Genomic DNA, 27,057 nt, shown 5'->3' with positions numbered 1-27,057 from the left:
AAAAGTCCAAATGCACAAAAGGCTATGATCACAGAGTCAAATAGCTATGGAACAAACGAAAGAAGCTCCTCATAAAGTGTTAAGAAAGGTGAATCCTCCTCCTTAAGAGAGACACTGACACACAGGTTAAGATGTACTCTTTTTTTGAAAAGTTTTATTTATTGCTTTTAACACAACAAGTATACAAAAGACCCAACTGGCCATAAGATGTACTGTTCCTGCAAAACAAGGACCCTCTAATTACAGAAGGTCACACAACAGTACATCCACCATTGACGAGATCCAAGGAAAACCGCGGTGATGGTGTGCAACCAATAACAGAGGGTCCTTGTTTTGCGGTAAGAGTACATCTTAACCTGTGTGTCATGGCTCTCTTAAGGTGGAGGATTCCCCTTTCAAGTCCACCTTTCTTAACACTTTATGAGGAGTTTCTTCCATTTGTTCCATAGCCATTTGACTTTGTGATGATAGCCTTTTGTGCATTTAGACTTTATAGAAACTCTTTTCTACACTTTTATGCACATTTTGAACCATTTAAACTTTTAGCGCAACTAATCTTTCTTTGTCATATTTTTGTTGTTTTTTTATCTCACAATATTTGTTGCTGCTTTTATATATATATTTCTTTTCAACACAAGCGCAATATTGCTTTACAGTTTTTTGGGCATTCTTCATAAAAGCCTTCTATGTAATCCTATTTGCCTTTTTTAGCACTTGATTTCTTTTTGTTTTAAAGACACATAGCATTATGTGAATTTTCAAACAGTATATTAACCCAGGTTTAATCAATTAAATGGAATAAAATGTAACTTTTGGATCCACACCATTGATATGAGGTAATATGTGGGTTTTAATGCACCTTATGTGCTTTGGTCTACTGTGATGCATTTATTTTGAATGGTACCTTAACGCACCTTCACAATGCACCTTGCTCGCAGCACATGGTAATGCTGTCGTGAGCTGTGGTGCTCTGTGTTGGAAAAAAAGAAGGCTGTCATGGCCGAAACATGTTAGCTATTTTGTTCCACTTTTAATGTAGCCTAATAAAGAATTTGGAACTTGGAATGTACCGAGTTGCTGGGTTATTTCTTCTATGGATGCCTTGGGAGCACACACTCCAGCCATGAGCACTGGCCCTCAGCAATCTATGTGGTAACAGACCAGTTGAGCTTGGGTTAAGTTTCTTCAGTTGGGAAAAAAAGGTACAGATATGTTTTTCTGCCTGCTCTAATGCATTGGAAACCCATTCAAAATTAATGGATTGCTGAATGCAATGCCTGTTAACACCTGACATAATGCGCATGCTTTTAGTGAAGCACCAGAGTGGACAGCTGTGAATGTGCCTGTTCTCTGGGTCCCGTTTACACTAAAGCATTTTAGGTGCACCAAAACTGCCAAGGTGTAAACTGGCTAGTGAGTAAAAATATGACCACCAGGCTTTGTGCAATCATAAATAATTAAATCCATAATTCAGATGCTAGTTGATGTATTACTATGTAATTTTTTTGAACATCATGAACATATGCTGCATGTACCTGAATGCAAAACTCCTCTGGAGGTCACTGTGTACATTAGGCGTTCTAAACCCAGGCGTCTTATCAACACTTTCAGCAGAGGTAGAAGATGAATGGGTTCTGCCATTGCCAGATGTGTAGGTCTTCCAGTCTACCGGAGGCAGTGGACTCTGGGAACGGTTTACTATTAGTGTGGTTTGAGTTTTGTTGGGATTGTCAGACCTTGCTGTTAAACGTGCTGTTATCTCATGAACTGGGTGTGCTGGTTTCCGATTGCTGACTGATGCTGAAGCTTGTTTATGAGCTGTAGGAAAAGGAGTTAAAACGTTTATTTTGTCATTATCAATTACAAATCTATAAAATTAAATCCATCTCATAGTTTGGAACACTTTTGCAATGCTTTCCAAATAAAATCTTGAAAAGAAAAAAAAATGTTTCCTGTGAGACATAAACCAACATTCCCAATTTGCATGCTTACATTAGCAGACTTTCTATAAATGTGTGGTGAAGAGATAGTTAACGTCTCACGTCTCACAATAATCCAAAAATAGAAAGCTGCAGACACAATGTCACAAATATCAGGGACAAGTGACATAATAGTAAGAAGGTAATGGACCATGCAGAGACGTGATTGTCTCTCATACCTTTCCTTCAGAATAGAGTCTACTAGCTGGCAGACTTCCAAGAGATACATGAGTGACAGTGATGGTGTGCATATAAAACTAGGTATTTCAAATGACTAATACTAGAAAGCAGCTAGATAGGTTCACTCAGGCAACCTGTCAGAATTTTATAACCACCACTAAACAATGACCTCGCCTGGGTAATTGATTTGCACATACTTTGACAGGTAATTGCTAGGTCTGTATAACAGATTCATGTTTTTCTTAAATATATTGCCAGGATTAAAAAAAAGTGGCTTCTTTGCCATCAGGATGCATGCTGCAGACTTTTAATGTCATGTCATTTATCACTTATATGACATATATAGATATGGGTAAGGCAGGACTATCCATCTACAAACTAGTGAACAGTCAATTCATGCTGAAGATAATAGAAATTTATTTTTAAAAAATTAGATGAATTGGTATAAATATTTTATATAAATATTTTTAGAACCTTTATCAAGTTTTTTGAAAGCAAACACATTTGGGCGGCTATTTATCACTTTAAGAGACTAATGTTGAAAAGATAAGTAGTTGGATTTAATGCTGTAAAGATAGCCAAACATGACCACCTGACATGTCATCTGTGGCATTCACATTTCTGTCTAAATCTGACAGATATGAGTATTATTAGGCTATTTACTTTTCAAGAGAAGTAGCATTTTGCAAGAGATTTTTCCCCAAAGTTTACTAAATGTGGTGAAGTTTCACTTTGCAAAGAATACCCAATCATCTGCAAGGAAAAAAAAAACAGCATTTTTGCATCCACATAATTGGATAATGGATGTCAACAGAGCTTCACGTCATTCACTAAATTCTGAGGCAAATTTCCCTGCAAAGTGCAGCTTCACTTGCAAAATAAACAGCCTATTTGCCTTTAGTAAATCAACACCATTGCATAGAGGAGAAAATAAATTATTTCATTAGATCCTCATGCACTACACAATGCAACCCTTGTAAGTTGAGTTTGCCTTTTAGGCCTTTTAATATCCAAGTTGATATTTGTTGTTCCTGAATCTCAGTGGGTGTCCACACATTTCTTTTTAATTTCTATAGAAACTCTGCAAAAGATTGCCTCTGTTTGGACACCTTCAAACAGCTTGGTATTCACCAGACCTTCTTGGAAGTGGGCTCAGAATATTGTGTGGCTCCCAAGATAAGATGTACATTGATAGGTGCGTGCCAGGGATATATTTACCATGCAGTAGAGTAGGCTTGTTCTTATAGAAGGAAGCAGTAAAGCAGTGTTTTTTCTGAATATAGTTCTTGGCCACAGTTAGTAGTATTTAATCACGATTAAAGCAGTATTAAACCCAAACGCAAACTGGTATTATATTGCAGCTTGCCAATGCTTAGATGTGATGGCTGTATTAGTTTCCCTTTTAAAGCTTTCTTTCTTCAGTTTGCATCTGGTGATCCAGCCAGTAAGTCTGTTGTTTTTCAACAGAAAAGCTCTCTTGCTGTTACAAGGATGAGACAGACCATTTAACACTGACAGAGGTGTTTAAGATGATCAGCTTTTATTTACTTAAAACCTTTATCCCAGATGAAAAACAAAACTGTTTGCTGTAACAGATTATAAAGTATTTGTTTGAGTTTGGTGTCCATTTATTGCTGTATTTAAATCTGCCAGTACATCAAACACTCCCCTCCCCCCAGACTGACAATGCTGCTGTCCAAATGTGCCCCCTGTGCTCCTTTAGTGCCGGTTCACACTGCTGCACTGCGAATTTGTTCCGTTTTTTTGACCTGTGTGAGGTGCGATTTTACAGCGAATTTACTGCGATTTTAACGCGATTTTAACACGAATTTCAGGAGTTGGTCATAGCTGCGATTGATGTTCTAGCCAATGAAATCATAATGGAAAAAAAAAAAGGTGTTAACTTCCTGTGTATTTCCTGGTTTTTTTTGGAGAGTAGTGTGGTGGAATTCGCACATATCTGAACCATCAATGCGATTCCAGAACGATTTACATTGATGTCTATGGAGGCTAAATTCGCAACGCAACGCTGTAAACTCGCACAAGACCTTTTTTTATCGCATCGCATTCGTAGGGGAATCGCAACGCATGTATGTGAACGACGGTCATTGAAAACAATGACTTTATAGATGACATGCGAATTTAGAATGTTTTTGACGCATTACATTCGGAATGAACTCGCATCAGTGTGAACCGGCACTAATCCATAGTGGTGTCTGTATAATACAAGAAGTGTTTTCCTGGACAGATCACAAGGTGAAAACAGAGGCAAAAACCCTAAAAAAGAAACCAAATACAGCCACTACATCTAATGATTATCAATTATCAATATATTACATCTTTAGTTTTGGGTTTAATATCACCTTAACAGAACTTTTTTCTGTAATATTGAATATGTTTCCCTGCTTATCTAAGCAGCTCCTTCATGTCTAATGAGTTTCAGGAACATATCCAGTATTTAAAGCCACAAGGTTAACTCAGTAACCTCAATCCAATCGCCATGGAGTGTGTCAAGGCAGATGTTGATTGTCAGTGAACATTATAAGTGTGAAAAGTGGGTCTGAAGGTGTGAATTGTAAAATCCTAGGGGTATGGGTTTTAAAATGGCATTAAATGTGGATGACAGATGGTGTTAAAGGTTTGAGTTTTAAAATGGTGTTAAGTTTGAGATGGATGGCCTCTTCCACGTGACTTGCAAATCAGTTGTCCAAAATGTTCACCTCACTATGCTTAAAAAAAATGTTATATCTTGCAGTTTACCAGTTATTAGATGTGTTCAAGGCTACAGTGAAAGACACTGATGATACCATTCCAAGTCAGTCTTTCTGTCCGTAGAAGTTATCCTTGTGCTTGAAATAGGTGGTGTTGGGGCAGCAAGGAACATGCTTAGTCTGACTTGAATTCTGTTTGGTTTTGCATTTCATGGTGATTGGATTAATGTGACTGAGTCACCTGTGTGGATATACATTTTGGGGTATGTTCTTGACTTTCATTAGAACTGAAGAAGCTACTTGGCTAGGTAGAAAAAGTATTCAACATTACAGAAGATGATCAATTGTTAACGTTACTACCACTAGCTATACCATGACTTGGATAAGTAAGAACATTCACAGACATTCTTGGCCACACATTTTTCTCCTAATCATTAACAAAAACAAGGAATGTCATTTGAGATTACCACCAGTAAAAAAAAAAGAAAGAAAAACAGCTGATCAAAGAGGTGTTTCTTAAGATGCCGAAGGTGGTGTACTTAGGGTAGTATTTCTCAACCCTCTCTCAACCTTTTTTTCCACAGAGGAACCCTTAAAATACCTTCCAAGTCTCAAGTAACCCCTGCTAGTACCTATTCTATCTGTAGCTCACTGTACATTAGCATGGACAGTAAGTTAATACATAAGAATAAAGAAAAAAATAAGGAATGTGACATAGTCATTTTGACACCTAGAACTTTTTAATACGACAAAATTATTTTCAGTAATAATGGAAATTTAGCAAATGATAATGTCAAGAAGAAAAATGCAGAGACTGAAGATGTTAGTGTTCCCCCACATTGGTGGTCAATAAAGAAGTGCTCAATTAAATTGGTGGTCAGTCGGAAAAGGACTCACATTGGTGGTAAGTGGAAGAAGGGCCTCCTTACATTGATGGTCAGTGGAAGAAGGATGCTTTTGGTGGTCAGTAGGAAAATAGCTGTTTACTTACAGATAACTGGAAAGATTATTGGTGTCAGGGGTTTCTAATCTGGAAGGCAGAAATCATTACTTGCTTAAGAACCCTTGGTATCCCCTAGAGGAAGGGGACCCTAAAAAGCCATGGTTGAGAAAGAACTGTAAGGCATAATTCTAAATGTTCCCAGAGTTGGTTTTTAAACAGGTGTGGCGTGTAATGATCATACTGATCGTTGCTGAAAGTTTTGCATACTACCCTCAGAAATCATCAATACATCAGTTGGGTTAAAGGAAACAAAATATTTTTATCTGTTAAAGGGTAAGTTCACCTTTGTACGCTTTTTTTTTTCTAAATTCCAGCTCCCCTATGCACCAATATAGCATTTATGTACTTTTTTTGCAAAAATATTAAAGCTTTCCATTAAATCTACAGTCACTTATTTTTATTGTCCTAATCCATGTTTCCAGACGTTTCCATTAGTAATGTCTTCTTCCTGATCAGACTGTAGGTCATGACACAGGAAGGAGTTGACCAGCTGACCTCATTAGCACACACCCTGCATCATCCACCCTTCCATTCCCAGCTGCAGGTTTTATAAATGGAATGCAATCAATCAGTGATCACCCTTCTCACTAAATACACAATCAGATTGCATAGTGTATGGCCGTCTTTATACAAGTGCATAGGAGGGAGTGGACAGACACACTCAGCTGTCAAGCCCCGTTCACAACTCTGCATAGCGGGAACTCACATTCCCACATGCGTCTTTTTTTTTTTTTTTTTGAGGGGGGGAGGTGTTTTGGAGCATTTTCACTCATCACACATAGGGCAGCCCATCCCCTGAATGGGCTGCCCTACACACAGCAATCACCCCAAAGAAGCTTGAGGCCCCTTTCACACTACTGCGACTTTAAAGTCGCACGATTTTGCGGCTGCAATTTTGATGCGATTTCAGGGAAAGCCTGTGTAACTCACATCAAAGTCGGACCAAAGTAGTACAGGGACTACTTTGAAGTCGGTGCAACTTGAAGTCACACAGATATGAATGGTACTCATTGGAAATCATGGGGTACGACTTGTCATGTGACTTTGCAGTCCCAAGTCACAGGACAAGTCAAAAAAGTGGGAAAGGGGCTTTAGAACTATTATTTAGAGTGGAACTTGGTGCGTTTTTTTACTGCGATTTTTGGTGCAGCGCATTTCTGAACTGCAAGGAAACGCACAGATGTGAATGGAGCCTCGTTGTTCTTGTGTTATCGCTCCAATTTCACTTTCAAGCCCCATTTACATCTAGCATAGTGAGGGCGCACATTTTGTGTCTCATTTTTCCTATGACGCATAGGGCAGCCTGTTGATTTCAATTGGCTGCACTACATGTGGTTAATGGGACATTTTATCATTTTGTGGGTTGTGTGTTTTTTACTGTGCGTTTTGCAGCATTTGCCCCTTGTTTTTTCACATGGCAAAATGTGTGTTTGCTTCTTTGTTTGGTGTACCATTAACAATTAATGGTACTGAAAGCACAACTAGTAATTTTAGGTGCATAAACATGGCCATACACTATGCAATCTGATTGTATATTGTGTATTTAGTGAGAAGGGTGATCACTGATTGATTGCATTTCATTTAAAAAATGTGCACCTGGGAATGGGAGGGTGGATGATGCAGGGTGTGTGCTAATGAGTAATAATGAGATCAGCTGGTCAACTCCTTCCTGTGTCATGACCTAAAGTCTGATCAGGAAGAAGACATTACTAATGGAATCGTCTGGAAACGTAGATTAGGACAATAAAAGTAAGTGACTGTAGATTTAATGAAAAAAAAAAGTGTACAAAGGTGAACTCACCCTTTAAGGGAAATTCACCTTGCATGTCATCATTGCAAGTTGCTATGGTTTTTAAAGTCAATTTTCTACTGTACATTTTGAAATGGTTTGTTCAATTTAATTTTAATTAACACAGTGTTTACTGTAAATATTCAAAGCAGCTTTCTTGTGCTGTTTAAATTGTTCTGCTTTGAGAACCCATCAGTCAAGGTATTTTTGCAGTTACTAGTTAACTGCTTCAGAGTATTTTAATGTTAGGCGCCTTTCACACGGACGGCTATTCTGCCGCAGTTAAAAGCATGTTTTTTTTCCTGTGGAGTTCAAGACTCCAGGCACTGCGATCAGCTGCATTTGCACAGTGCGATTAGCTGCGGTCGCGTTTGGCTGCGGTTTGCCATTTCCATGGCAACCCGACAGGGTGCCGACTCGCACTGTTTGGTATGAATCTTGAGGGGGAACTCCATGCCAAATTTTAAATAAAAAAATGGCGTGGGTTCCCCCCCAGGGGCATACCAGGCCCTTCGGTCTGGTATGGATTTTAAGAGGAACCCCTACGCCGAAAAAACGGCGCGGGGTCCCCCCCAAAATCCATACCAGACCCTTATCCGAGCACGCAGCCCGGTCGGTCAGGAAAGGGGGTGGGGACGGGCCCCCCCCACCCACACATGTTACCCCTACCCATTCACCTAGGGAAAAAGTGTCAATAAAAAAAACACTACACAGATTTTTAAAGTAATTTATTAGACAGCTCCGGGGGTCTTCTTCCGGCTTCGGGGGTCCTCTTCCGACTTCGGGGGTCTTCTTCCGACTTCAGGGGTCTCTCCGGTTCTTCTCCGCGCTCTCCGGGTCTTCTGCCAGGCTCCTCCGCTATCTCTGCTCTTTTGCCGCTCTTTTGCTATAGCGGAGGAGCCTGGTCTGCTGCCTTCTGCCTTCTTCCCTCTTCTCTTCTTCTGATGTTGACACGACGCGCTCTCCAGCTGGAATGCACTCTGGGCGCTCCGCTCTGACTTATATAGGTGGTGACTCCGACCCCTTATGCCGTCACAGTCCCTGGGCATGCTGGGACTGTGACGTTTTAGGGGCGTAGTCATCACCTGAGGCCAATCACTTCACTGGGTATATGAGAGGGTTTACAACCACATTAACAACTTCCAATCCTGGCCAGTTCTAACATTTTTCTTATACATGTTAGAATAAGCATTTTGTTGGTAGAAAACTACTTTGAAGCCACAAACAATAAATGTTTTCTGAAAGCAATGGCCCTGGAGAATAAATTGGTGGTTTTTGCAATATTTATCTAGTACGATATTTGTTCAGCTGTTTATCAAACACAAATTTTCAGGAAAAAATACATTTAAATGCACAAACACAATAAAATACCCAATTTTATGGTCAAATATAAAAGATGATATTGCACTGAGTACATAGATACCAGACATGTAAAATTGTACACGCCCAGGAGATGGTAACAAACAATGGTACCAAAAATCTCCATAGGTGATGCTTTAAAAGCCTTTACAAGTTACCAGTTTAGAGTAAAACATGAGCTCTGGTGTTGGAATTATTGCTCTCACTCTGATGTGTGGTGTAATGGCTGTGGCCATTTACCCTGTTACCAGTGAGGCTCTTAACCTGTTTAAAAGGGTTAATCCCTTGTGATAGATTGAAACAAGCTTTTCAATCATCACTGGTTAAAGATGTGTCGTGCTAACACTGAGCCAAGGAACAGTGGTAAACTGAAAGAGGAAAGTGCTCAGATGGCATAATTACCCTGAACATTTGCTGGCATCAGAGGAAGTATACATACGGAAAAGGATTGAAATATTGAACGATCGATTCGTTAAAACTCCTTGAAAGATTAGGTGCTACTACAGGGCAATGCCCCTTTTTTTTGTCACAGACGTTCCCTCATAAAACCTCTTAATGGGTCTAGGGGATCATTTGGAACCAAGATCATTTTGAAAGGTGGTAAATATTAAATAACAAGGTTCTACAAAAGTTCCAGAAGAAGCCATGTTTGTGGGGAAACATGCAGACCAGGGATATGCAATTAGTGGAGCGCCAGCTGTTGCAAAACTACAAGTCCCATCATGCCTCTACCTCTGGGTGTCATGCTTGTGGTTGTCAAAGTCTTGCTATGCCTCATGGGACCTGTAGTTCTGCAACAGCTAATTGCATATCCCTGATCTAGAGGCAATCACACTTTTGTACTTTGACCATTGGGTTGATATGGCCTGAATTTTATAAATTGTTTTATAATATCCATGTGATACAATTTTCTATATTTTTTGTAAATATTGCTTTTGATTGATTTTTCTGCACCTTAACCAATTCAGCCCCGGAAGATTTTACCCCCTGACCAGAGCGTTTTTTGCGATTCGGCACTGCGTCGCTTTAACTGACAATTGCGCGGTCGTGCGACGTATCTCCCAAACAAAATTGACGTCCTTTTTCCCCCACAAATAGAGCTTTCTTTTGGTGGTATTTGATCGCCTCTGCGATTTTTATTTTTTTGTGCTATAAATAAAATAAGAGCGACAATTTTGGAAAAAACTCATTATTTTTAACATTTTGCTATAATAAATATCCCCCAAAAATATATGCAAAAACATTTTTTTCCCCTCAGTTTAGGCCGATCGTATTCTTCTACATATCTTTGATAAAAAAAATCTCAATACGCGTTTATTGATTGGTTTGCGCATAAGTTATAACGTTTACAAAATAGGGGATAGTTTTATGGCATTTTTATTAATAATTTTTTTTTACTAGTAATGGCGGCGATCAGCAATTTTTATTGTGACTGCGACATTATGGCGGACATGTCAGACATTTTTTACACATTTTTGGGACCATTGTCATTTATACAGCAATCAGTGCTATAAAAATGCACTGATTCCTGTGTAAATGACACTGGCAGTGAAGGGGTTAACCACTAGGGGGCGGGGAGGGGTTAAGTCAGTACTAGGAAGTGATTACTAACTGTAGGGGGGGATGGGCTAGCAGTGTCACTACACTGATCACTGCTCCCGATGACAGGGAGCAGAGATCAGTGACACTTGTCACTAGGCAGAACGGGGAGATGCTGTTTACATCAGTATCTCCCCATTCGTCCTCTCTGTGAGGCGATCGCGGGTATCCCCGCGGTGATCGAGTCCGCGGGACCCGCGACCCGACTCACGGAGTTCCCGGCCGGCGTGCACGCAATGGCATGGCGGGAAATTCAGATGGACGTATCTGTAAGTCCATTTGCCCAGCCGTGCCATTCAGCTGACATACATCGGCGTGCGCCAGTCGGGAAGGGGTTAAAACTCCAATTCTGTGTTCTCTGGGTGTATATTGTTTTGTCATATTTAAAGGAGGTGGTGCATTTATTAGAGTCTCCCAGCTTCAATACTAATTTGATAAACTGGTGTAATCATTGTTTACGAATGCATGCAGGACCTAAGTGCCCAATTGCATTTGCGCATGAGTACGGGGGGATGGGGGCACTTTATATTTTTAAAATATTATTATTTATTTTACTGGATTATAATTTTTTTTTTGCATTGCTTCTTTTTTATATTTTTTATAATCAATTTTATTGCTATCATGAGGGATGAACAACATCCCTTGTGATAGCATTGACAGTGACAGGTACTCTTTATAAAGAAATCCGGAAAATATCTTTCTTCTGCCCTCCAAGGCAGATCAGTTTGATCAGCTGCCTGTCTGGCCAGTACAGGTCAGTAAAAAAAAAAAACAAAACAGGAAGTTACGTAATACATATAATTTCCGGCTTCATATGTCACAGAGGAAGGGGAGGAACGGATCTTTCTCCCTGTTCGCTGTTTGTAGCCAGCCGACAGCTGCAGCCATGATCCTGGTATTACCACTTGTTCCTAAGGACATATGAGTATGTTCTAGGGACAGGAATTGGCAGTCCACAGCTAAAGCATTACAATAAGGATCCTTATTTTCAATAAAGCAACCGTTATATTGTGCTGAGTCCAATGAGATTTTAAAATTACAGTGACATGGCTAAAATAAAGATCCTTTTACTTCTGTTAAAGCTTTGTGAATTGAGCCTATTGCCTTTTCTTTTTCACTAACTAGGCACAGGTATAAATAATGCCCTGTTTAGGGATACATACAGAGAGAAGTACAGCGGCAGGGGTCGTGCTTGTCCAAATAATGCTCCAGCGTGTCCCAGCCCCCTCCTACTCTGACCATCACATGGTTACGAAGAATCTATAAAACAGAAACCTGCTTACTAAGAAACGTTTGATAATATCAATGTTGAGTCAATTTTATTAAATACAGTAGACAGGCAAATGATTTCTTTAGCTCCCAGAATGTCAGAACAATAACTCTAACTGAAAACAATAGGCCTATTCATGTAACATTGAGAAATAGTTCAGGTCTATGTGGTATTTAACATTTAGCTGGAAATAGTATATCTCCTGCTTGGAAACAACATTACAGATTACTAAAAGACTATAGGGTGATTTACTAAAACTGGAGCGTGCAAAATCTGATGCAGCTCTGCATTTTTTTTTTTTTTGGCAAAGCTTGATTGAACAAGCTGAAGTTAGAAGCTGATTGGCTACCATGCACAGTTGCACCAGACTTTGCACTCTACAGTTTTAATAAATCAACCTCTACAGTGAGGGAAAAAAGTATTTGATCTCCTGCTGATTTTGTACTTTTGCCCACTGACAAAGAAATGACCAGTCTATAATTTTTATGGTAAGTTTATTTAAAACAGTGAGAGACAGAATAACAAAAATATCCAAAAAAAACGCATTTCAAAAAAGTTATAAATTGATTTGCATTTTAATGAGTGAAATAAGTATTTGATCTTCTAACAATCAGCAAGATTTCTGGCTCCCAGGTGTCTTCCATATAGGTAACGAGCTGAGATTAGGAGCACTCTCTTAAAGGGAGTGCTCCTAATCTCAGCTTGTTACCTGTATAAAAGACACCTGTAAACAGAAGCAATCAATCAGATTACAATCTCTCCACCATGACCAAAACCAAAGAGCTGTACAAGGATGTCAGGGTCAAGATTGTAGACCTATACAAGGCTGGAATGGGCTACAAGACCATCGTAAAAGGAGCTTGGTGAGAGGGTGACAATAGCTTGTGTGATTATTCACAAATGGAAGAAACACAAAATAACTGTAAATCATCCTCGGTCTGGGGCTCCATGCGAGATCTCACCTCGTGGAGTTTCAATGATCATGCGAACGGTGAGGAATCAGCCCATAACTACACAGGAGAATCTTGTCAATGATCTCAAGGCAGCTGGGACCATAGGCACCAAGAAAACAATTGGTAACACACTACATTGTTAGGGACTGAAATCCTGCAGAGCCTGCAAGGTCCCCCCTCTCAAGAAAGCACATATACAGGCCCGTCTGAAGTTTGCTAATGAACATCTGAATGATTCAGAGGAGAAGTGGGTGAAGGTGTTATGGTCAGATGAGACCAAAATTGAGCTCTTTGGCATCAACTCAACTCGCCATGTTTGGAGGAGGAATGCTGTCTATGACCACAAGAACACCATCCCTACTGTCAAACATAAAGGTGGAAACATTATGCTTTAGGGGGGGGGGGGTTCTGCTAAGGGGACAGGACAACTTCACTGCATCACTGCATCAAAGGGATGATGGACAGGGCCATGTACTGTCAAATCTTGGGTGAAAACCTCCTTCCTTCAGGCAGGGCATTGAAAATGGGACCTGGATGGGATTCCAGCATGACAGTGACCCAAAACACATAGCCAAGGCAACAAAGGAGTGGCTCAAGAAGAAGCACATTAAGGTTCTGCAGTGGCCTAGCCAGCTGAAGGGTCAAGTTACCAAACGTCAGTCTCAAAACCTTAATGACTAAGAGAGGATCTGCAAAGAGGAGTGGGACAAAATCCCTCCTGAGATGTGTGCAAACCTTGTGGCCAACTATATGAAACGTCTGACCTCTGTGATTGCCAACAAGGATTTTGCCACCAAGTCCTAAGTCATGCTTTGTGAAGGGGTCAAATACTTATTTCACTAATTAAAATGCAAATCAATGAACTTTTTTGAAATGTGTTTTTCTGGATATTTTTGTTGTTATTCTGTCTCTCACTGCTAAAATAAACCCTCCATTAAAATTGTGGACTGATCATTTCTTTGTCAGTGGGCAAACATACAAAATCAGCAGGTTTGGGGGAAGCACTGCTTCCCCCCAAAAAACTAAGGGTCTCACTCTGCAACACGCTGGCAGGACACATTCTTTTCTACTCAGGCTACAGTGGTGTACTTAGCATATATGGCACCTGGGTGTTATCACTTTTTTAACATCTCTCCTATAAAAAAAGAAAAAAAATTGCAGTAATAAAGTAGCGCACACGCTGCGTTGTGCTCAATTTTGGGTGTATCTAATTCTTTTTTACACCCATACCATCCCTCTTGTTTAGAATAACACTGGTATATACCGGAGTACAAGCAGTGAACAGCCATTCATGTCTAAGAGAGGCTGTATGGTGTACCTGGGCTTCCTGGGCAGGGAAAAAGTGCCCGCATTTACACTGAATGGGCTCAGCTGCCCCTGTGCAAGAGCCTTAAACAAAAGTCATAAAACAGTCTGCTGTCTAATACAGTAATGTACAATGTAACGTCCTACTGGTTTACAGTATACTAACTGAAGATGGTAATAAACAGGGCTTTTTTTCAGGGGGAACTTGGTGGAACTCAGTTCCACCACCTCTGGCTCAGACCCATGGGGGGGGCTGCTCACCACAATCACTTGTAAACACAGAAGTCCGGTTTCTGTGTTTACAAGTGACAGCTCTGCACTCTGTATGTAATGCAATCCTAGTATTTAATTCCCCTTTAAGGCTCTCCTACTGTTCGTGAAATTTGACTGACCACACCCACTATTTGATGTGATTTGGAGGGTGTGTGTGGGTGGAGGGGTTTTGGGGGGTCGTGGTTGAGTTCCAGCACCTATTGTTTGAGAAAAAAAGCCCTGGTAATAAACATCACTGAACAGTTGTGATCTGACTTTTGCATTATAGGGCTTAGTACACCAAAGCTTGCCAGGCACATTATCAACAGCTGTGGAATGGATTGATTAGTTGCTCTTGCCCTGGTTTTGGATAAATGTTTGAAAATTAAATAGACATTATGAAATCTGATGGTAACGTGTGGTCAGCTGAAGCTAAAATGCATGTGTGATTTGCCAAAGCAATTGTTATCTCCAGAAATATGATTCTTAGGTCCCTCTCCAAGAAGCCTGCCCATCTTCGATTGCACCAGTGGAACCCAATGAAATCTTCTGTTGGTCTTGGAAAAATAATAAATGTAGGGCGCTCCTTTTCTTTTCTCCATAAAAAGTGCCTGACTGCATAAAATTTTATGACAATATGGAACATCTCTCTGTGCAATAACCTGCACTTCTGAAGCTCAGGTATTTGCGGCATCCCATACAAATAATATTTTACAGAGTTCCATGCAACTAATATTTTTAAGGGCCAATTCACATCAGCAGTGTGCTCCACGTTTTGCACTGTGAGGAGAACAGGGTGATGCGCTGATTACAGCACACCACAATGTTTAGATTTTTTCAATTTTTTTTAACTTTGTTATAATGTCACAAAGTAACATTCTATTCATCTTTATTCACTGTTGCACGTTGTGATGCAATGTAGTACGAGTTCATGTCTTACCTTTTTCAGGGCAATCCACACGGCTCAGTAGTGCTTACTGAACACATAGGACTCAAGGCAAATTGCCTTGTGTATGTGTTGGGACTGCATTGGGCAAGGCTGTCTCATGCAGCCCAACACATATGGTATGAATGGACTCTAAAACCTGGGGTTTTACTTTACCAAGTGGTCTGACATTGATTGTGGCCTAAATTCTGTTGTAAGGTATCTGTCAAGGTGGAAAGATTAGCTTGTGGGAAAATGTCCAAGCTGCAATCCCAACTTTGCTTACTTCCATTGCAACTGTGGCCTACAACTATGCCCAGGCTGGTATAGTAAGTACAGTAGTGAATTGAAGCATCATAATTACATAGCCAGTGTATGTAATAGGGCACATAGTATTGTGCAAAATTTAGCAACTGTCAGCTATAATATGTTATTATTATGTAGAAAGTATTTTGGGCTTAAGTGTCTCACTCTCTTGTTATTTCTTCCATTCAATGGGCATCTTTCAAAGTAGATGACGGAGGTCATCTTGTGGTGGAGAAGAGGTACTTTAGGGCAGTTGTTCTCAACCCTATCCTCAAGTACCCCCAACAGGCCATGTTTGCAGGTTTTCCTTTATCTTGTACAGGTGCTTTAAATCAGAGTCAATGGCTTAATATTTTTTCTAAGAGAAATTCCCAAAACATGGCCTGTTGGGGTACTTGAGGACAGGGTTGAGAACCACTGCTTTAGGGGAAAGCTTGAGCTTTAAGGTGAGTACTTCAGCCTGAGCTGTTTTTTTTGGGTTTTTTTCACGTACAGGAGGAGTCTTCTGAGTTGGGTTTTAATAAAATAGAGAGACTACTTTACTTTTCTGAACACAATATCTAAGGTCTCAGGCTACAGCTAAATATATATTTCTGCACACTACATTTAATATACCTATGTACTTACCCTAACGAAAATGAGAGTGTTTGATTCCCCTACTTTGTATTTTCCTTCTGAGACTTTGATCATAGAAAATTGCTCAGGACACGTGCATCTGCTCACCAAATGCTGCACCTGGTGAAAAAATATTGGGGAGATGATACATTTGGGTATAGTAGCAAAATGTCATATCTATTTATCTGATTCTAATATAACTGTTTAATGTCAACCTGTCAAGCGAAAAACATAGACACTAAAACGCTTCAATTAATTACCTTTGTATACAGCAAACAGATGTGAGCAATATTTCAATATCTAATTGTAAACTTTGAGAATCAAATGCAGAAATACTTATTAACAAATGTAACATTTTTATACAGTAGAATTATAGCCTTCCATTAAAAAAACGCCCTTTGGCACCTAAAGCCTAACTCTGTGTATAAACTCCCTTTCATCCCTCCCACCTTTCTAACCCATTTTGCCAGTTTTTTAGATTCTCCGTATCATATAAAGCAAAGTATACTCACCTGAGTCCCCCCATCTAGGTCTTTTGTTGATGTGGTTTCATTTTTGGAGACCGCTGATCCAGCACCGCAGATTAACCCTGGTTGTCCAGTCCCCTTGACTCCCCTCAGGCTCACATCAATAGTCTTCTGGATCCTAAGAAGATCGTTTTGGTGGACAGCCACATAACTCAAGCAGTGATGTAAACATCCTTATGAAGGACACCATCAGAAAGTAAATAGGGATGAGAAGGACCCAGCACTGGAAGATGATGTGACCACAGCTTACGGTAAGTAAAAGGGGGTATTTCAAAAGCGATCAGTGGGAGGGTGCTAAGGGGTTCATTTTATCCCAGAGTTTGCTTCTAATTAAAGTTCATCTGCACTTACAGTTTTCTCTTATTCCCTTTTAAAGTCACACAAGTATCTGTTTATCCTGCCAGTGAAGTCCACCTAATGCAGCTTCCTGTGACAGAGTGTAAATGATGCTGCACTGCTTCAGAGCAGAGTTGCCACTCTCGTAATCTATGTCTGCTTGTACTACATAGGGATGAACAAATGATGCAGGGAATGTGGCTATGAGTATTGTCACAGCTAATTCACAAGCCTCTGTAGTTTGTCAGTCAAAACCTGACCACATGCTGCTTTCTGGATTGACAGCACTGCCTGTTGCTGAAACCCTCCCACTGTGGGCTGCAGTGTCTGGAAGGGAGCATAAGACACAAATAAAAAAGAATTTAGCTCAATCAGGGTAGGAGGAGGATGTTTTTTGGTTACTTTATGAGGCGTGTGCATTACATGGTAGCTGAATTTGGTACTTGCTTAGATTGTTATACAGGAGACTTTAGTTATACATAATTAATGCTCAAATCCAGGCAAAAGACAAACTGAAACTATGCAATGTGACTCATATACCTTGCCCGTCAGTGTTACTTTCAAATCCATCCTCCTAGCACAGCCTGCATTTCATTTATTGAAAGTGAGTGTTTCCTGTATCCTGAATCATAGTTTCCTGTTCTAGGGACTGGGACATTTTTACCTCTCCTCCTCACATGATTCAGGATTGGTCCCCTCACCGCCCCTGTGTTGTGAGGATGGAATAGATGATATTAGGTATATTTAATGCTTGCAAACTTTCTCTTCTGAGAGTGGTGCGCTGCTGGCTAGATGGGTGTTTCTTTTATTAATCAGGTGATGGAGAAGAAATACCCACATTCATGAATGGATCTCACTAGAATGCCATGTACTCATGGAAAATGTAGTCTGATATTATGATTGGATAGTTGGTCGAAAGCGATGTACAGCTTACTGCTTTATCCTACCATCTGCGCTGGGATACTAAAAATATCTTGAGTTTGGGGGGGGGGGTTTAGTTGAGGGGGGGTTTATGTTAATTGATTTACATTTTCAGCCTAATGAATAAAATGTGTTATTACACCTAACTCATACACCCCTCTGAACTTAGGTGTATTTTAATACACCTTTAGGCTGGGTTCACACTAGAGATCGCAGTGGCACACAGCATCTCCATTCACTGTTTCAGGTCCAATTTAGGCCCAAATTTTGGGCTGAATTCAGACCTGAAATGGACCAAAAGACACACAGGACTCCTGTGCAATTCGCACCAGAGCTGCTCCGGAGATGTGTGAACCAGCTCCATAGAGCCGGTCACAATCACCCGCTATGCGAATTGGATGCGGTGAAACGCACATCCAATTCGCAGTAGTGTAAACCCAGCATTAATTGGCATGGTAAGATGATTTGGTCTCGTGTATCTTCCATTGTGATAGTATCATATTTTGAATTAATGTAAAGCACAGTAAATATGTTTTATATTCATTGTAGCTCAACAGGAAATACTGCTCATCCGCACACACGTGAAAACATATACAGGCTATGCACACATTAGGATGAATTGCATTACAATTTATACAAATTGACATAACTGGTGGATATAGAAAATACACTTTTTGGTGTAGAAGTGTAAATATGTATAGAAATGACTTTTGACAAAATATTCTGCTGTGTGCAAAAACAGCCTTTGGTAGATCACATACTAAAAACATTAAAAAAAGTGTTTACACAGTGCATGCTGGGGATGGATCTATACTAAATTAAAACATAGTAAACATCTATCTAAGTTAAACCAGGAATGGAGCCTTAGTATTCTGACTTTAAATCTCTAGGATAGCAGATGACCAAATTATTTCTATGCAAATTATGAATGTTGTGTGAGATGCAGTAAGTCTGAATAATACAGATTTGTTTATACACTTATATAGTGTTAAATATTAGGCTGCCCATGGTTTTGCTCAGATTAGGTTGGGGGGGCAAGTGGTTAAAAAAATGTAATACTTAATACAGACTCAAAATTTACCAAAGCCATTGGAGGAGTATGACAGCCAGGCAGTTAGTATTTTCAGAACATGAGGTTATCATTTGCAACCTCCATATTTTGGTCATGAGAGGTTTCTTTTAATTCCATAGCCATCTTAACACACAAGCCTTGGATCCGCTGCCATCTTCAGTCCACCACTGGTTAATACTAAGAAAATTGTATTTGTTGAAGGTGTGACATGAAGAGATACTCAGATTTTTACACGTGACATCATCAGTTGACAAGCTGTTGGCTAGGAGGAATATCCGTTGTGTAGGACCATAGCCTTGGTTACTACAATCAGTACACCATGGACTGGCTACTTGAAAGAAAAACAAGGAGCAAAGTTGTTTGCTGCAGGCTGTCACACATCTTCTAGAATGCAAATAAGATACTATCTGTATTGAAGTTGCAGAGTGTTGCTAGGGTTAAATAGAAACAGAAATTGCCACGACTCTACTCTGCTTTTCAGATTTAAGATACTGTATACTCTACATTTTTATATATTCACTGAGAATGATTAGGACTGTTCTACTTTTTTTTGTCAGCTACAAAGCTGAGCATAGGAAATTAAGAACAATCAGATGTACAAGCATATATTAACAGTCCTCAGGACAGCAAATATTCAGACCACTGTTGGTTGGCCTTCATATCTATGGGCTACCTTTGCAACACGTGTTAGTTACTTTATACTTGGACTACCTGGTAAGCAATCACATGTCTATATAATACACATTTTTCATGGAAGAAACCTCTCCGTTAGATTGTCACCTGCTGGTTATGCCTTTACTACAGGTAGGTATGTTTACATGAATGATTTTTCTGTACCTTCTGGAACATCTCTTGCATTGAAAACAACTAAATAACCATAATATCTTTCTCAAGTCTTTAAATCTTCTTTCTTTGCTTTTCAGCATATGCATATACAATATATAAAGATCTTTTTGTGATGGAAGATTCAGATATGCTTGGTACTTTTAGTTAGGTTTCTGAAGAAATCTATCCTTGATAACTAACTTCTGACAACCTAACTTGTAGCAGAATCAGTGGTGGCCTGTCCATTAAGGGCACACGGGCACAGCCCCCTCTATCACGCCACCCCCCATATCAGTAATGGATAGATTCATGCATAGCATGAATCTATCCATGGCGCCACGGCCACCCCCTATTCATGCATCCAGTCTCTTTCAGGATGCTGGGCGCGTGAATTAAATCAGCTGGGGTGTTTTTTTTGAAGCACCTGATTAGAGCCATAGGCTCTAATAGGCTTAAAAATAGAGTGGACTCAGAGCGCAGAGCATTGAGCTCGGAGCCCACCCAAATGTGTTAGAAAAGCAAATGAATATATATGCTTTTCTAACACTGATTCGCCTTTCAGCCAATCAGGAACGGCCGGTCTGATACCCGTCACCTGATTGGCTGAAAGGATAGGTGATCCTATTGGACGCCTAGCAGGAGGAAAAAATAGACGCACGGCAGAAGAATGGAGGACACAGGAACCGCCGCCTGATCCACAGCTCGCCGCTGCCTGACCCGCTGTCTGTCCCAGAGCTCACCTCCGTCACCCTCTGCCTGACCCACCACCAAGATGGGGTAAGTGCCAGTCAGACAACAAGTGGGCAGGCGGGGGTGCTGGCTAAATGCCGCCGGGGGGGGGTCACAGTGGCTGCATTTGATGAGCACAGTGGCTGCAATTGATGGGCACAGTGGCTGAAATTGATGGGCACAGTGGCTGAATTTGATGGGCACAGTGGCTGCACTTGATGGGCACAGTGGCTGCACTTGATGGGCACAGTGGCTGCAATTGATGGGCACAGTGGCTGCAATTGATGGGCACAGTGGCTGCATCTGATGCCACAGTGGATGCATTTGATGGGCACAGTGACTGAATTTGATGGGCACAGTGGCTGCACTTGATGGGCACAGTGGCTGCACTTGATGGGCACAGTGGCTGCAATTGATGGGCACAGTGGCTGCAATTGATGGACACAGTGGCTGCATTTGATGGTCACAGTGGCTGCACTTGATGGGCACAGTGGCTGCACTTGATGGGCACAGTGGCTGCAATTGATGGGCACAGTGGCTGCATTTGATAGGCACAGTGAGGCTGCAATTGATGGGTTTTTTTTCAGTATTTTTGCGCACACACACACACACACACAATTTTGAGCACCAGCCGCCACTGATGTTGAGGAAGGGTCTCACACTATTGATGTGTAGCACAATTGGCAGCAAACAAGGGGGTTGATTTAATAAAGGCAAAGAAGATGTTTCCTTTTATGGGAAAGTTACACTTTGCAAGGAAATTGGCCCCAGAGCTTGGTGAATGCAGTGACATTTCATTATGCAAATATAGCCAGGTACTTGGCCAGCTACAGAGACTGGGATGCTGAGTGCTGGGAATTCCTGGGCATTGCTGTGCAGCAGGCTGAGCAGAGTAGGTTGTGTGTCTGCCCACTCCTCCCCCCTCCCTCCTGGGTCTACAGAGCGGTGAGCCTGTAAGCGTTAAGGAGACTGGCTAATGCAGCTGCCCCTTCCCGCCCTCCTGGAGGATGCAACTGCAAAGAACACTGGAAGGTGTAGTTGATGGTGAACACTGCACTCTGAAAGTGAATGTGGCTGTGAACTACAGTTGTGCACATAAGTTTACATACCCTGGCAGAATTTATGATTTGTTGGCCATTTTTCAGAGAATATGAATGATAACACAAAAACATTTCTTTCACTCATGGTTAGTGTTTGGCTGAAGCCATTTATTTTCAATCAACTGTGTTTACTCTTTATAAATCATAATGACAACAGAAACTACCCAAATGACCCTGATCAAAAGTTTACATACCTTGGTGATTTTGGCCTGATAACATGCACACAAGTTCACACAAAGGGGTTTGAATGGCTATGAAAGGTAACCATCCTCACCTGTGATCTGGTTGCTTGTAATTAGTGTGTATGAAAGGTCAGTGAGTTTCTGGACTCCTGACAGACCCTTGCATCTTTTATCCAGTGCTGCACTGACAATTCTGGATTCTGAGTCATGGGGAAAGCAAAAGAATTGTCAAAGGATCTGCGGGAAAAGGTAGTTGAACTGTATAAAACAGGAAAGGGATATAAAAAGTGTTCAAACTCTAATCAAGAAGTGAAAAATGAGGGGTTCTGTTGAAACCAAACCACTGTTAGGTAGACCAACTAAAATTTCAGCCACAACTGCCAGGAAAAATTGTTCCGATTGCAAAGAAAAAAAAACCCCACAAATAACTTCAAGTGAAATTCAGGACACTCTGAAAACATGTGGTGTGGCTGTTTCAAGATGCACAATAAGGAGGCACTTGAAGAAAGATGGGCTGCATGGTCCAGTCACCAGAAGAAAGCAATTACTACGCAAATGCCACAAAGTATCCCACTTTCACTTAAAATACGCCAAACAGCACAGAGACAAGCCTCAAACCTTCTGGCAAAAAGTTATTTGGAGTGATGAGACCAAAATTGAGCTTTTTGGCCACAACCAGAGCCAATCCGCCCTATACGCTCACTACGCAAGCTGCGTAGGGCCCCGCCACTGTGGGGGGGCTCCCAGGGGCGGATCATCTCTGCTCCCGGTGCTCCAATCTGCTCGGCCGTCTCCAGGGGCCCAGCTGTCGCACCCCCACCCCCCGACAATCAGCGTGTTGCCGGTGAGAGGAGAGAAAATGACAGATTGACCAGCATCCCCCCGCTTCTCAGCTGCCAGCTGAAGAGAGGAGAAGGGAACATGATCGCACATTTTTGCTAGCACACCCCACCCCCCCCTGGTTATTGGCTAGCTGGAGGAGAGGAGGAGTAAAGAAAGCATGAAGAGATTTCTTTCACCGCGGTCAATGCTCTCTGCTTATCCATCCCTGCGAAGGCAGAGCCTAATGTCTGCTACAGTATTAGCTGGGACTGTGATTGGGCAGGACAGGGCCAGGGGGAGTGGCCAGCTCGTCAACAGTACACATGGACACAGACACCAACAACAGATTGGAGAGTGCAGCATGGAGGGTAAGTCACAAATATTTAATGGGTACTGCTGACTGTGCCCCCTGTGCTGTCTGTACATTTTAGTGGGACTTTATTTATCTCCTTCTTCTTGGATGGGACACCCTAAGACCCCTTTCACACTGTGCCACTACCGGCGTCAGCTGTAAAGCGGCGCTAAAAATAGCGTCATTTTAGTGACGCCATTCGGCCGCTAGCGGGGTGGTTTTAACCCCCCGCTGTTAGCCGAAAAGGGGTTAAATCCGCCCGCAAAATGCCGCCGGAGCAGCGTTTTGACGGTGGCATCCCAGTGCTGCCCCATTGATTTCAATGGGGAGGAGCATTGGAGGAGCAGGCTTTCACACTGGAGTGAATGGAGCCGCTTTTTTCAGGCGCTATGAAGGCGCTATTTTTAGCGCTGTAGCACCTGAAAAACGCCCGCAGTGTGAAAGGGGTCTTAGGCTGACTAGCTGCCTATAATTGATTTGCATTGCGAAAATGGATGACTCTGGGTGCAAATGAGTTACATTTTGGAGAGCACATTGCCCACCTCCTCACTATGTAACTCTCATCCCCATCCACAGTCATCCTCATCCATTTTCACAATGCAACTCAATCATCTTCATCCGCACCCAGCATCTACTCCATCCCTCCAGTCTCCACAGCACACGCATCCCCACTCACGCCGAGCACCATCCATCCCTCCAGTCTCCACAACGCACACGTCCCCACCCACGCCAATCACCATCCATCCCTCCAGTCTCCACAACGCACGCGTCCCCACCCATGCCGATCACCATCCATCCCTCCAGTCTCCACAACGCACGCATCCCCACCCATGCCGATCACCATCCATCCCTCCAGTCTCCACAACGCACGCTTCCCCACCCATGCCGTTCACCATCCATCCCTCCAGTCTCCACAACGCACGCATCCCCACCCATGCCGAGCACCATCCATCCCTCCAGTCTCCACAACCCACACATCCCCACCCAGTCCTGTTAGCAGCATCTTTGGAGCTGTGAAGGAGCGATGTGTATACCACTCCTCCACCGCTCCTGCCCATTGAAATGAATTATTACAAGGGATGTAAGCAAGACAGGAACTCTTTAATGTGAGATCTGGGATTAAAATAAAATCTTTTTTTTGTCGCTCCCATCATCCAATGGCACAGAGTTGGATGGGGGCTATCATTCCCTAACTTGACTTCCTGTCAATCAGGGGAAAGGATCGGATCGTCTCCGCTGCTACCAACGGCTCCGGTAAGCGGACACCTCTCTCGTCATCGATAAAAGTGACCTTGTGGCGAATCCACCGCAAAGACCACTTTTATCTTAAAGCCAGGCATGTACTGGCCATTGGCACTATGGGCCGATGGCTCAGTGGGACGTTTTTGATGCAGAGTTCGGCGGCAGTGGGAGCATGGTAGCAAACAGTGGTGGGGATTTGGGGAAGGTGGCCAGCGAGGAGGGCAGTTAGATGTGAGAGCCCAGGAGGGAGAAGAGCTCCACCCCCTCCCTGACCACCGAAGAGGCGATCAGGAGCGGGCGCGGCCACCCCGGCACTCCCAGAACCTCGATTCCTCCACCTCCTCTCTGCTCCAAGAACCCTTGCGGCCCGGGCCAGAGGACAGGCTGACTGGGGGCCCGGAGGAAGAGAACATGTGGGAGGCGGAGGCTGCCAAGGAGCCGCTGGAAGGAGCAGAGCAGCGAGAGCATCCCCGGAACAAGAGGGAGACTCAGTGCTTCTGCTCCTGGCCATCAGGTACCCGTCATCCTACATATACATGCCCGCACACTGAGACTGTGGGGGGAGCAGAGGAGGGACTTCAAATAGGGACAGTGCTATGTGGTCTCTCTCAGCCCCCATCTCTCAGCCCCCCTCTGTCTTTCAGACCCCCATCTCAGACACCCCTCTGTCTCTCAGACTCCCCCACTGTCTCTCAGACCCCTGTCTCTGACCCCCCCTCTGTCTCTCAGACCTCCATCTCTCTCAGACCCCCCTCCTGTCTCTCAGCTCCCCCTGTCTCTCAGCACCCCCCCTCTGTCTCTCAGCCCCCCTCTCTCTCACCTCCCTCTCTCTTGCAATCACCCACCCCCTCTCTCTTACACTCTACCCCCCATCTCTGTTACACTCACCCACCCCCTCTCTCTTACACTCTACCCCCATCTCTCTTACACTCACCCACCCTCTCTTACCCCTTTTCCCTCAACCCTCCCTCTCTCTCTCACTCCCACCTCTCTCTCTCACCCTCTCATGATATACAATAATGGATGTGGGGGCCTTTTGGTGGGCGTGATTTTTAAAGGGGGGGGGGGTGGGCAAACAGCATTTTATTGAATTAAAGTGGCCGGTCTGGATGAAGTCCAGGGCCAAATTTTTGTCCCAATCCAGCCCTGCTTAAAGCAAACCGCCCGCCGTTGAAAAAAATACCGGGGTTATGGCAGCTATCTGCTGCCATGACAACATATTTAATATTAAAGTAGCAACGTATATCGACAGTGGTCGGTCTGTAACCAGTTAACCAGTTTAGCTTACAAGTCATACACCTAATACTATACAATTGTCTCACAGGGGTACCCCTTTTTCAGGAAAATATACCCATACCTATACTCAACTCAGGAAGAGTGCACCCTGGGTCACTGTCTGCTCACTAGTTTATGCTGTTCTTTGGGTATGTTTCTCTTTACCATTACTGCTGATACTAGTTAAAGTTTGCTTAATATCACTGTGGTCTAGATTAACTGCCATATTAAAGCCCAGTATTCAAGTCAGTTAGTTTATTTATCAAATGGACTTGTTTTCCTGTTTATTGCTTGTGTGTATTGTTATTTATTCAGCCTAGAAATAATATACTCACATTATTTTAAATCAAGTAGTATTAAGCCTGTTTACTATGTGCTAATATAGTTGTGGTAGTATACCTGTACTTCAGCTCACCAGGTGTGTCAGAGGGGATGGAGCATTTCACAGAGCCATGCGAGAACAGAGAACCTGCTGTACCAGGCGGCTCCTCTGAGGGTAAGTAAGCGCTACACAAAGAATACCCAATCATATGCAGGGAAAAGTTAAAAACTGCATTTCTGCTTGCACATGATTTGGATGATGGAAGTTGGCAGAGCTTCATCTCATTCACTAAACTCTGAGGAAAATTCCTGCTGCAAAGAACAATTTCCCTGCCAAAGTGAACAGACTATTTGCCATTAGTATATCAACACGAATGACTGAATTTTGTTTGCTGGGCCTAAACTACACACAATTTTTATTAACGTGGTTGTAAACCCTTACATATACCCAGTGAAGTGACTAGTCTCAAGTGATACACAGAGATGAATTAAATCCTCCTACATAAGTTGCACCTGTTAATCTGCAGTCTTTTCTTTTCTACATCCATTCAAAATCCAGACCCTATCCTTCTTGTCTGAGCGTTCAGAAAAAGGGGCGGAGAGCTGAAGTTATACTCTGCAGAGCTCAACTTGGAGTGCTCTGAGAGCTGATTGGAGAGAAGGGACACACCCTCCTTCACACAAGAGCAGAGCTAAGACGATCAATCAGCTGGAGGTCCCTCCCCTGTCAACTTTTTTCTCTTTGTGTCAGGAAAACTTGTTAGAAATGACTTACGCTGATAGCAGAAGAACAAAGCAGAATACAGAAACAATGCATAGTGCTCTTAATTAAGACAAGTACACACTATAGAACAGTGGTCATCAACCCTGTCCTCAGGACCCACTAATAGGCCAGGTTTGCAAGATAACTGAAATATATCACAGATGATATCATTTGCTGCTCAGTGATTACAGTATTCTAGTCTACATCTCCCCAAGGTAATACATAAAACCTGGCCTGTTAGTGGGCCCTGAGGACAGGGTTGATGACCACTGCTATAGAGGGATATGATTTGTTCATATTTCATGTCTGGGGGTTTACAGCTACATTAACAAGGAGGCATTACA

At 42.3% G+C, this 27,057-nt stretch overlaps 1 protein-coding gene across 1 annotated transcript in view; it reads right to left on the bottom strand.

The window, feature by feature from the left end:
- GAS2L2 (growth arrest specific 2 like 2) overlaps positions 1–27,057 on the bottom strand; it is a 57,744-nt gene that overhangs the window by 9,112 nt on the left and 21,575 nt on the right. The window contains exons 4-6 of the mRNA XM_073615220.1: positions 16,259–16,366; positions 11,784–11,880; positions 1,536–1,818 (exon numbers count right to left, since the gene is read on the bottom strand). Coding sequence (XP_073471321.1) covers positions 1,536–1,818; positions 11,784–11,880; positions 16,259–16,366 — 488 coding nt within the window. The remainder of the gene's footprint in view (positions 1–1,535; positions 1,819–11,783; positions 11,881–16,258; positions 16,367–27,057) is intronic.

This window comes from Aquarana catesbeiana, linkage group LG02 (assembly GCF_042186555.1).
Source record: "Aquarana catesbeiana isolate 2022-GZ linkage group LG02, ASM4218655v1, whole genome shotgun sequence".
Classification (NCBI taxonomy): Eukaryota; Metazoa; Chordata; class Amphibia; order Anura; family Ranidae; genus Aquarana; species Aquarana catesbeiana.
Note: the sequence above shows the minus strand (reverse complement) of the source record. Positions and strands in the feature narration are given on the sequence as shown.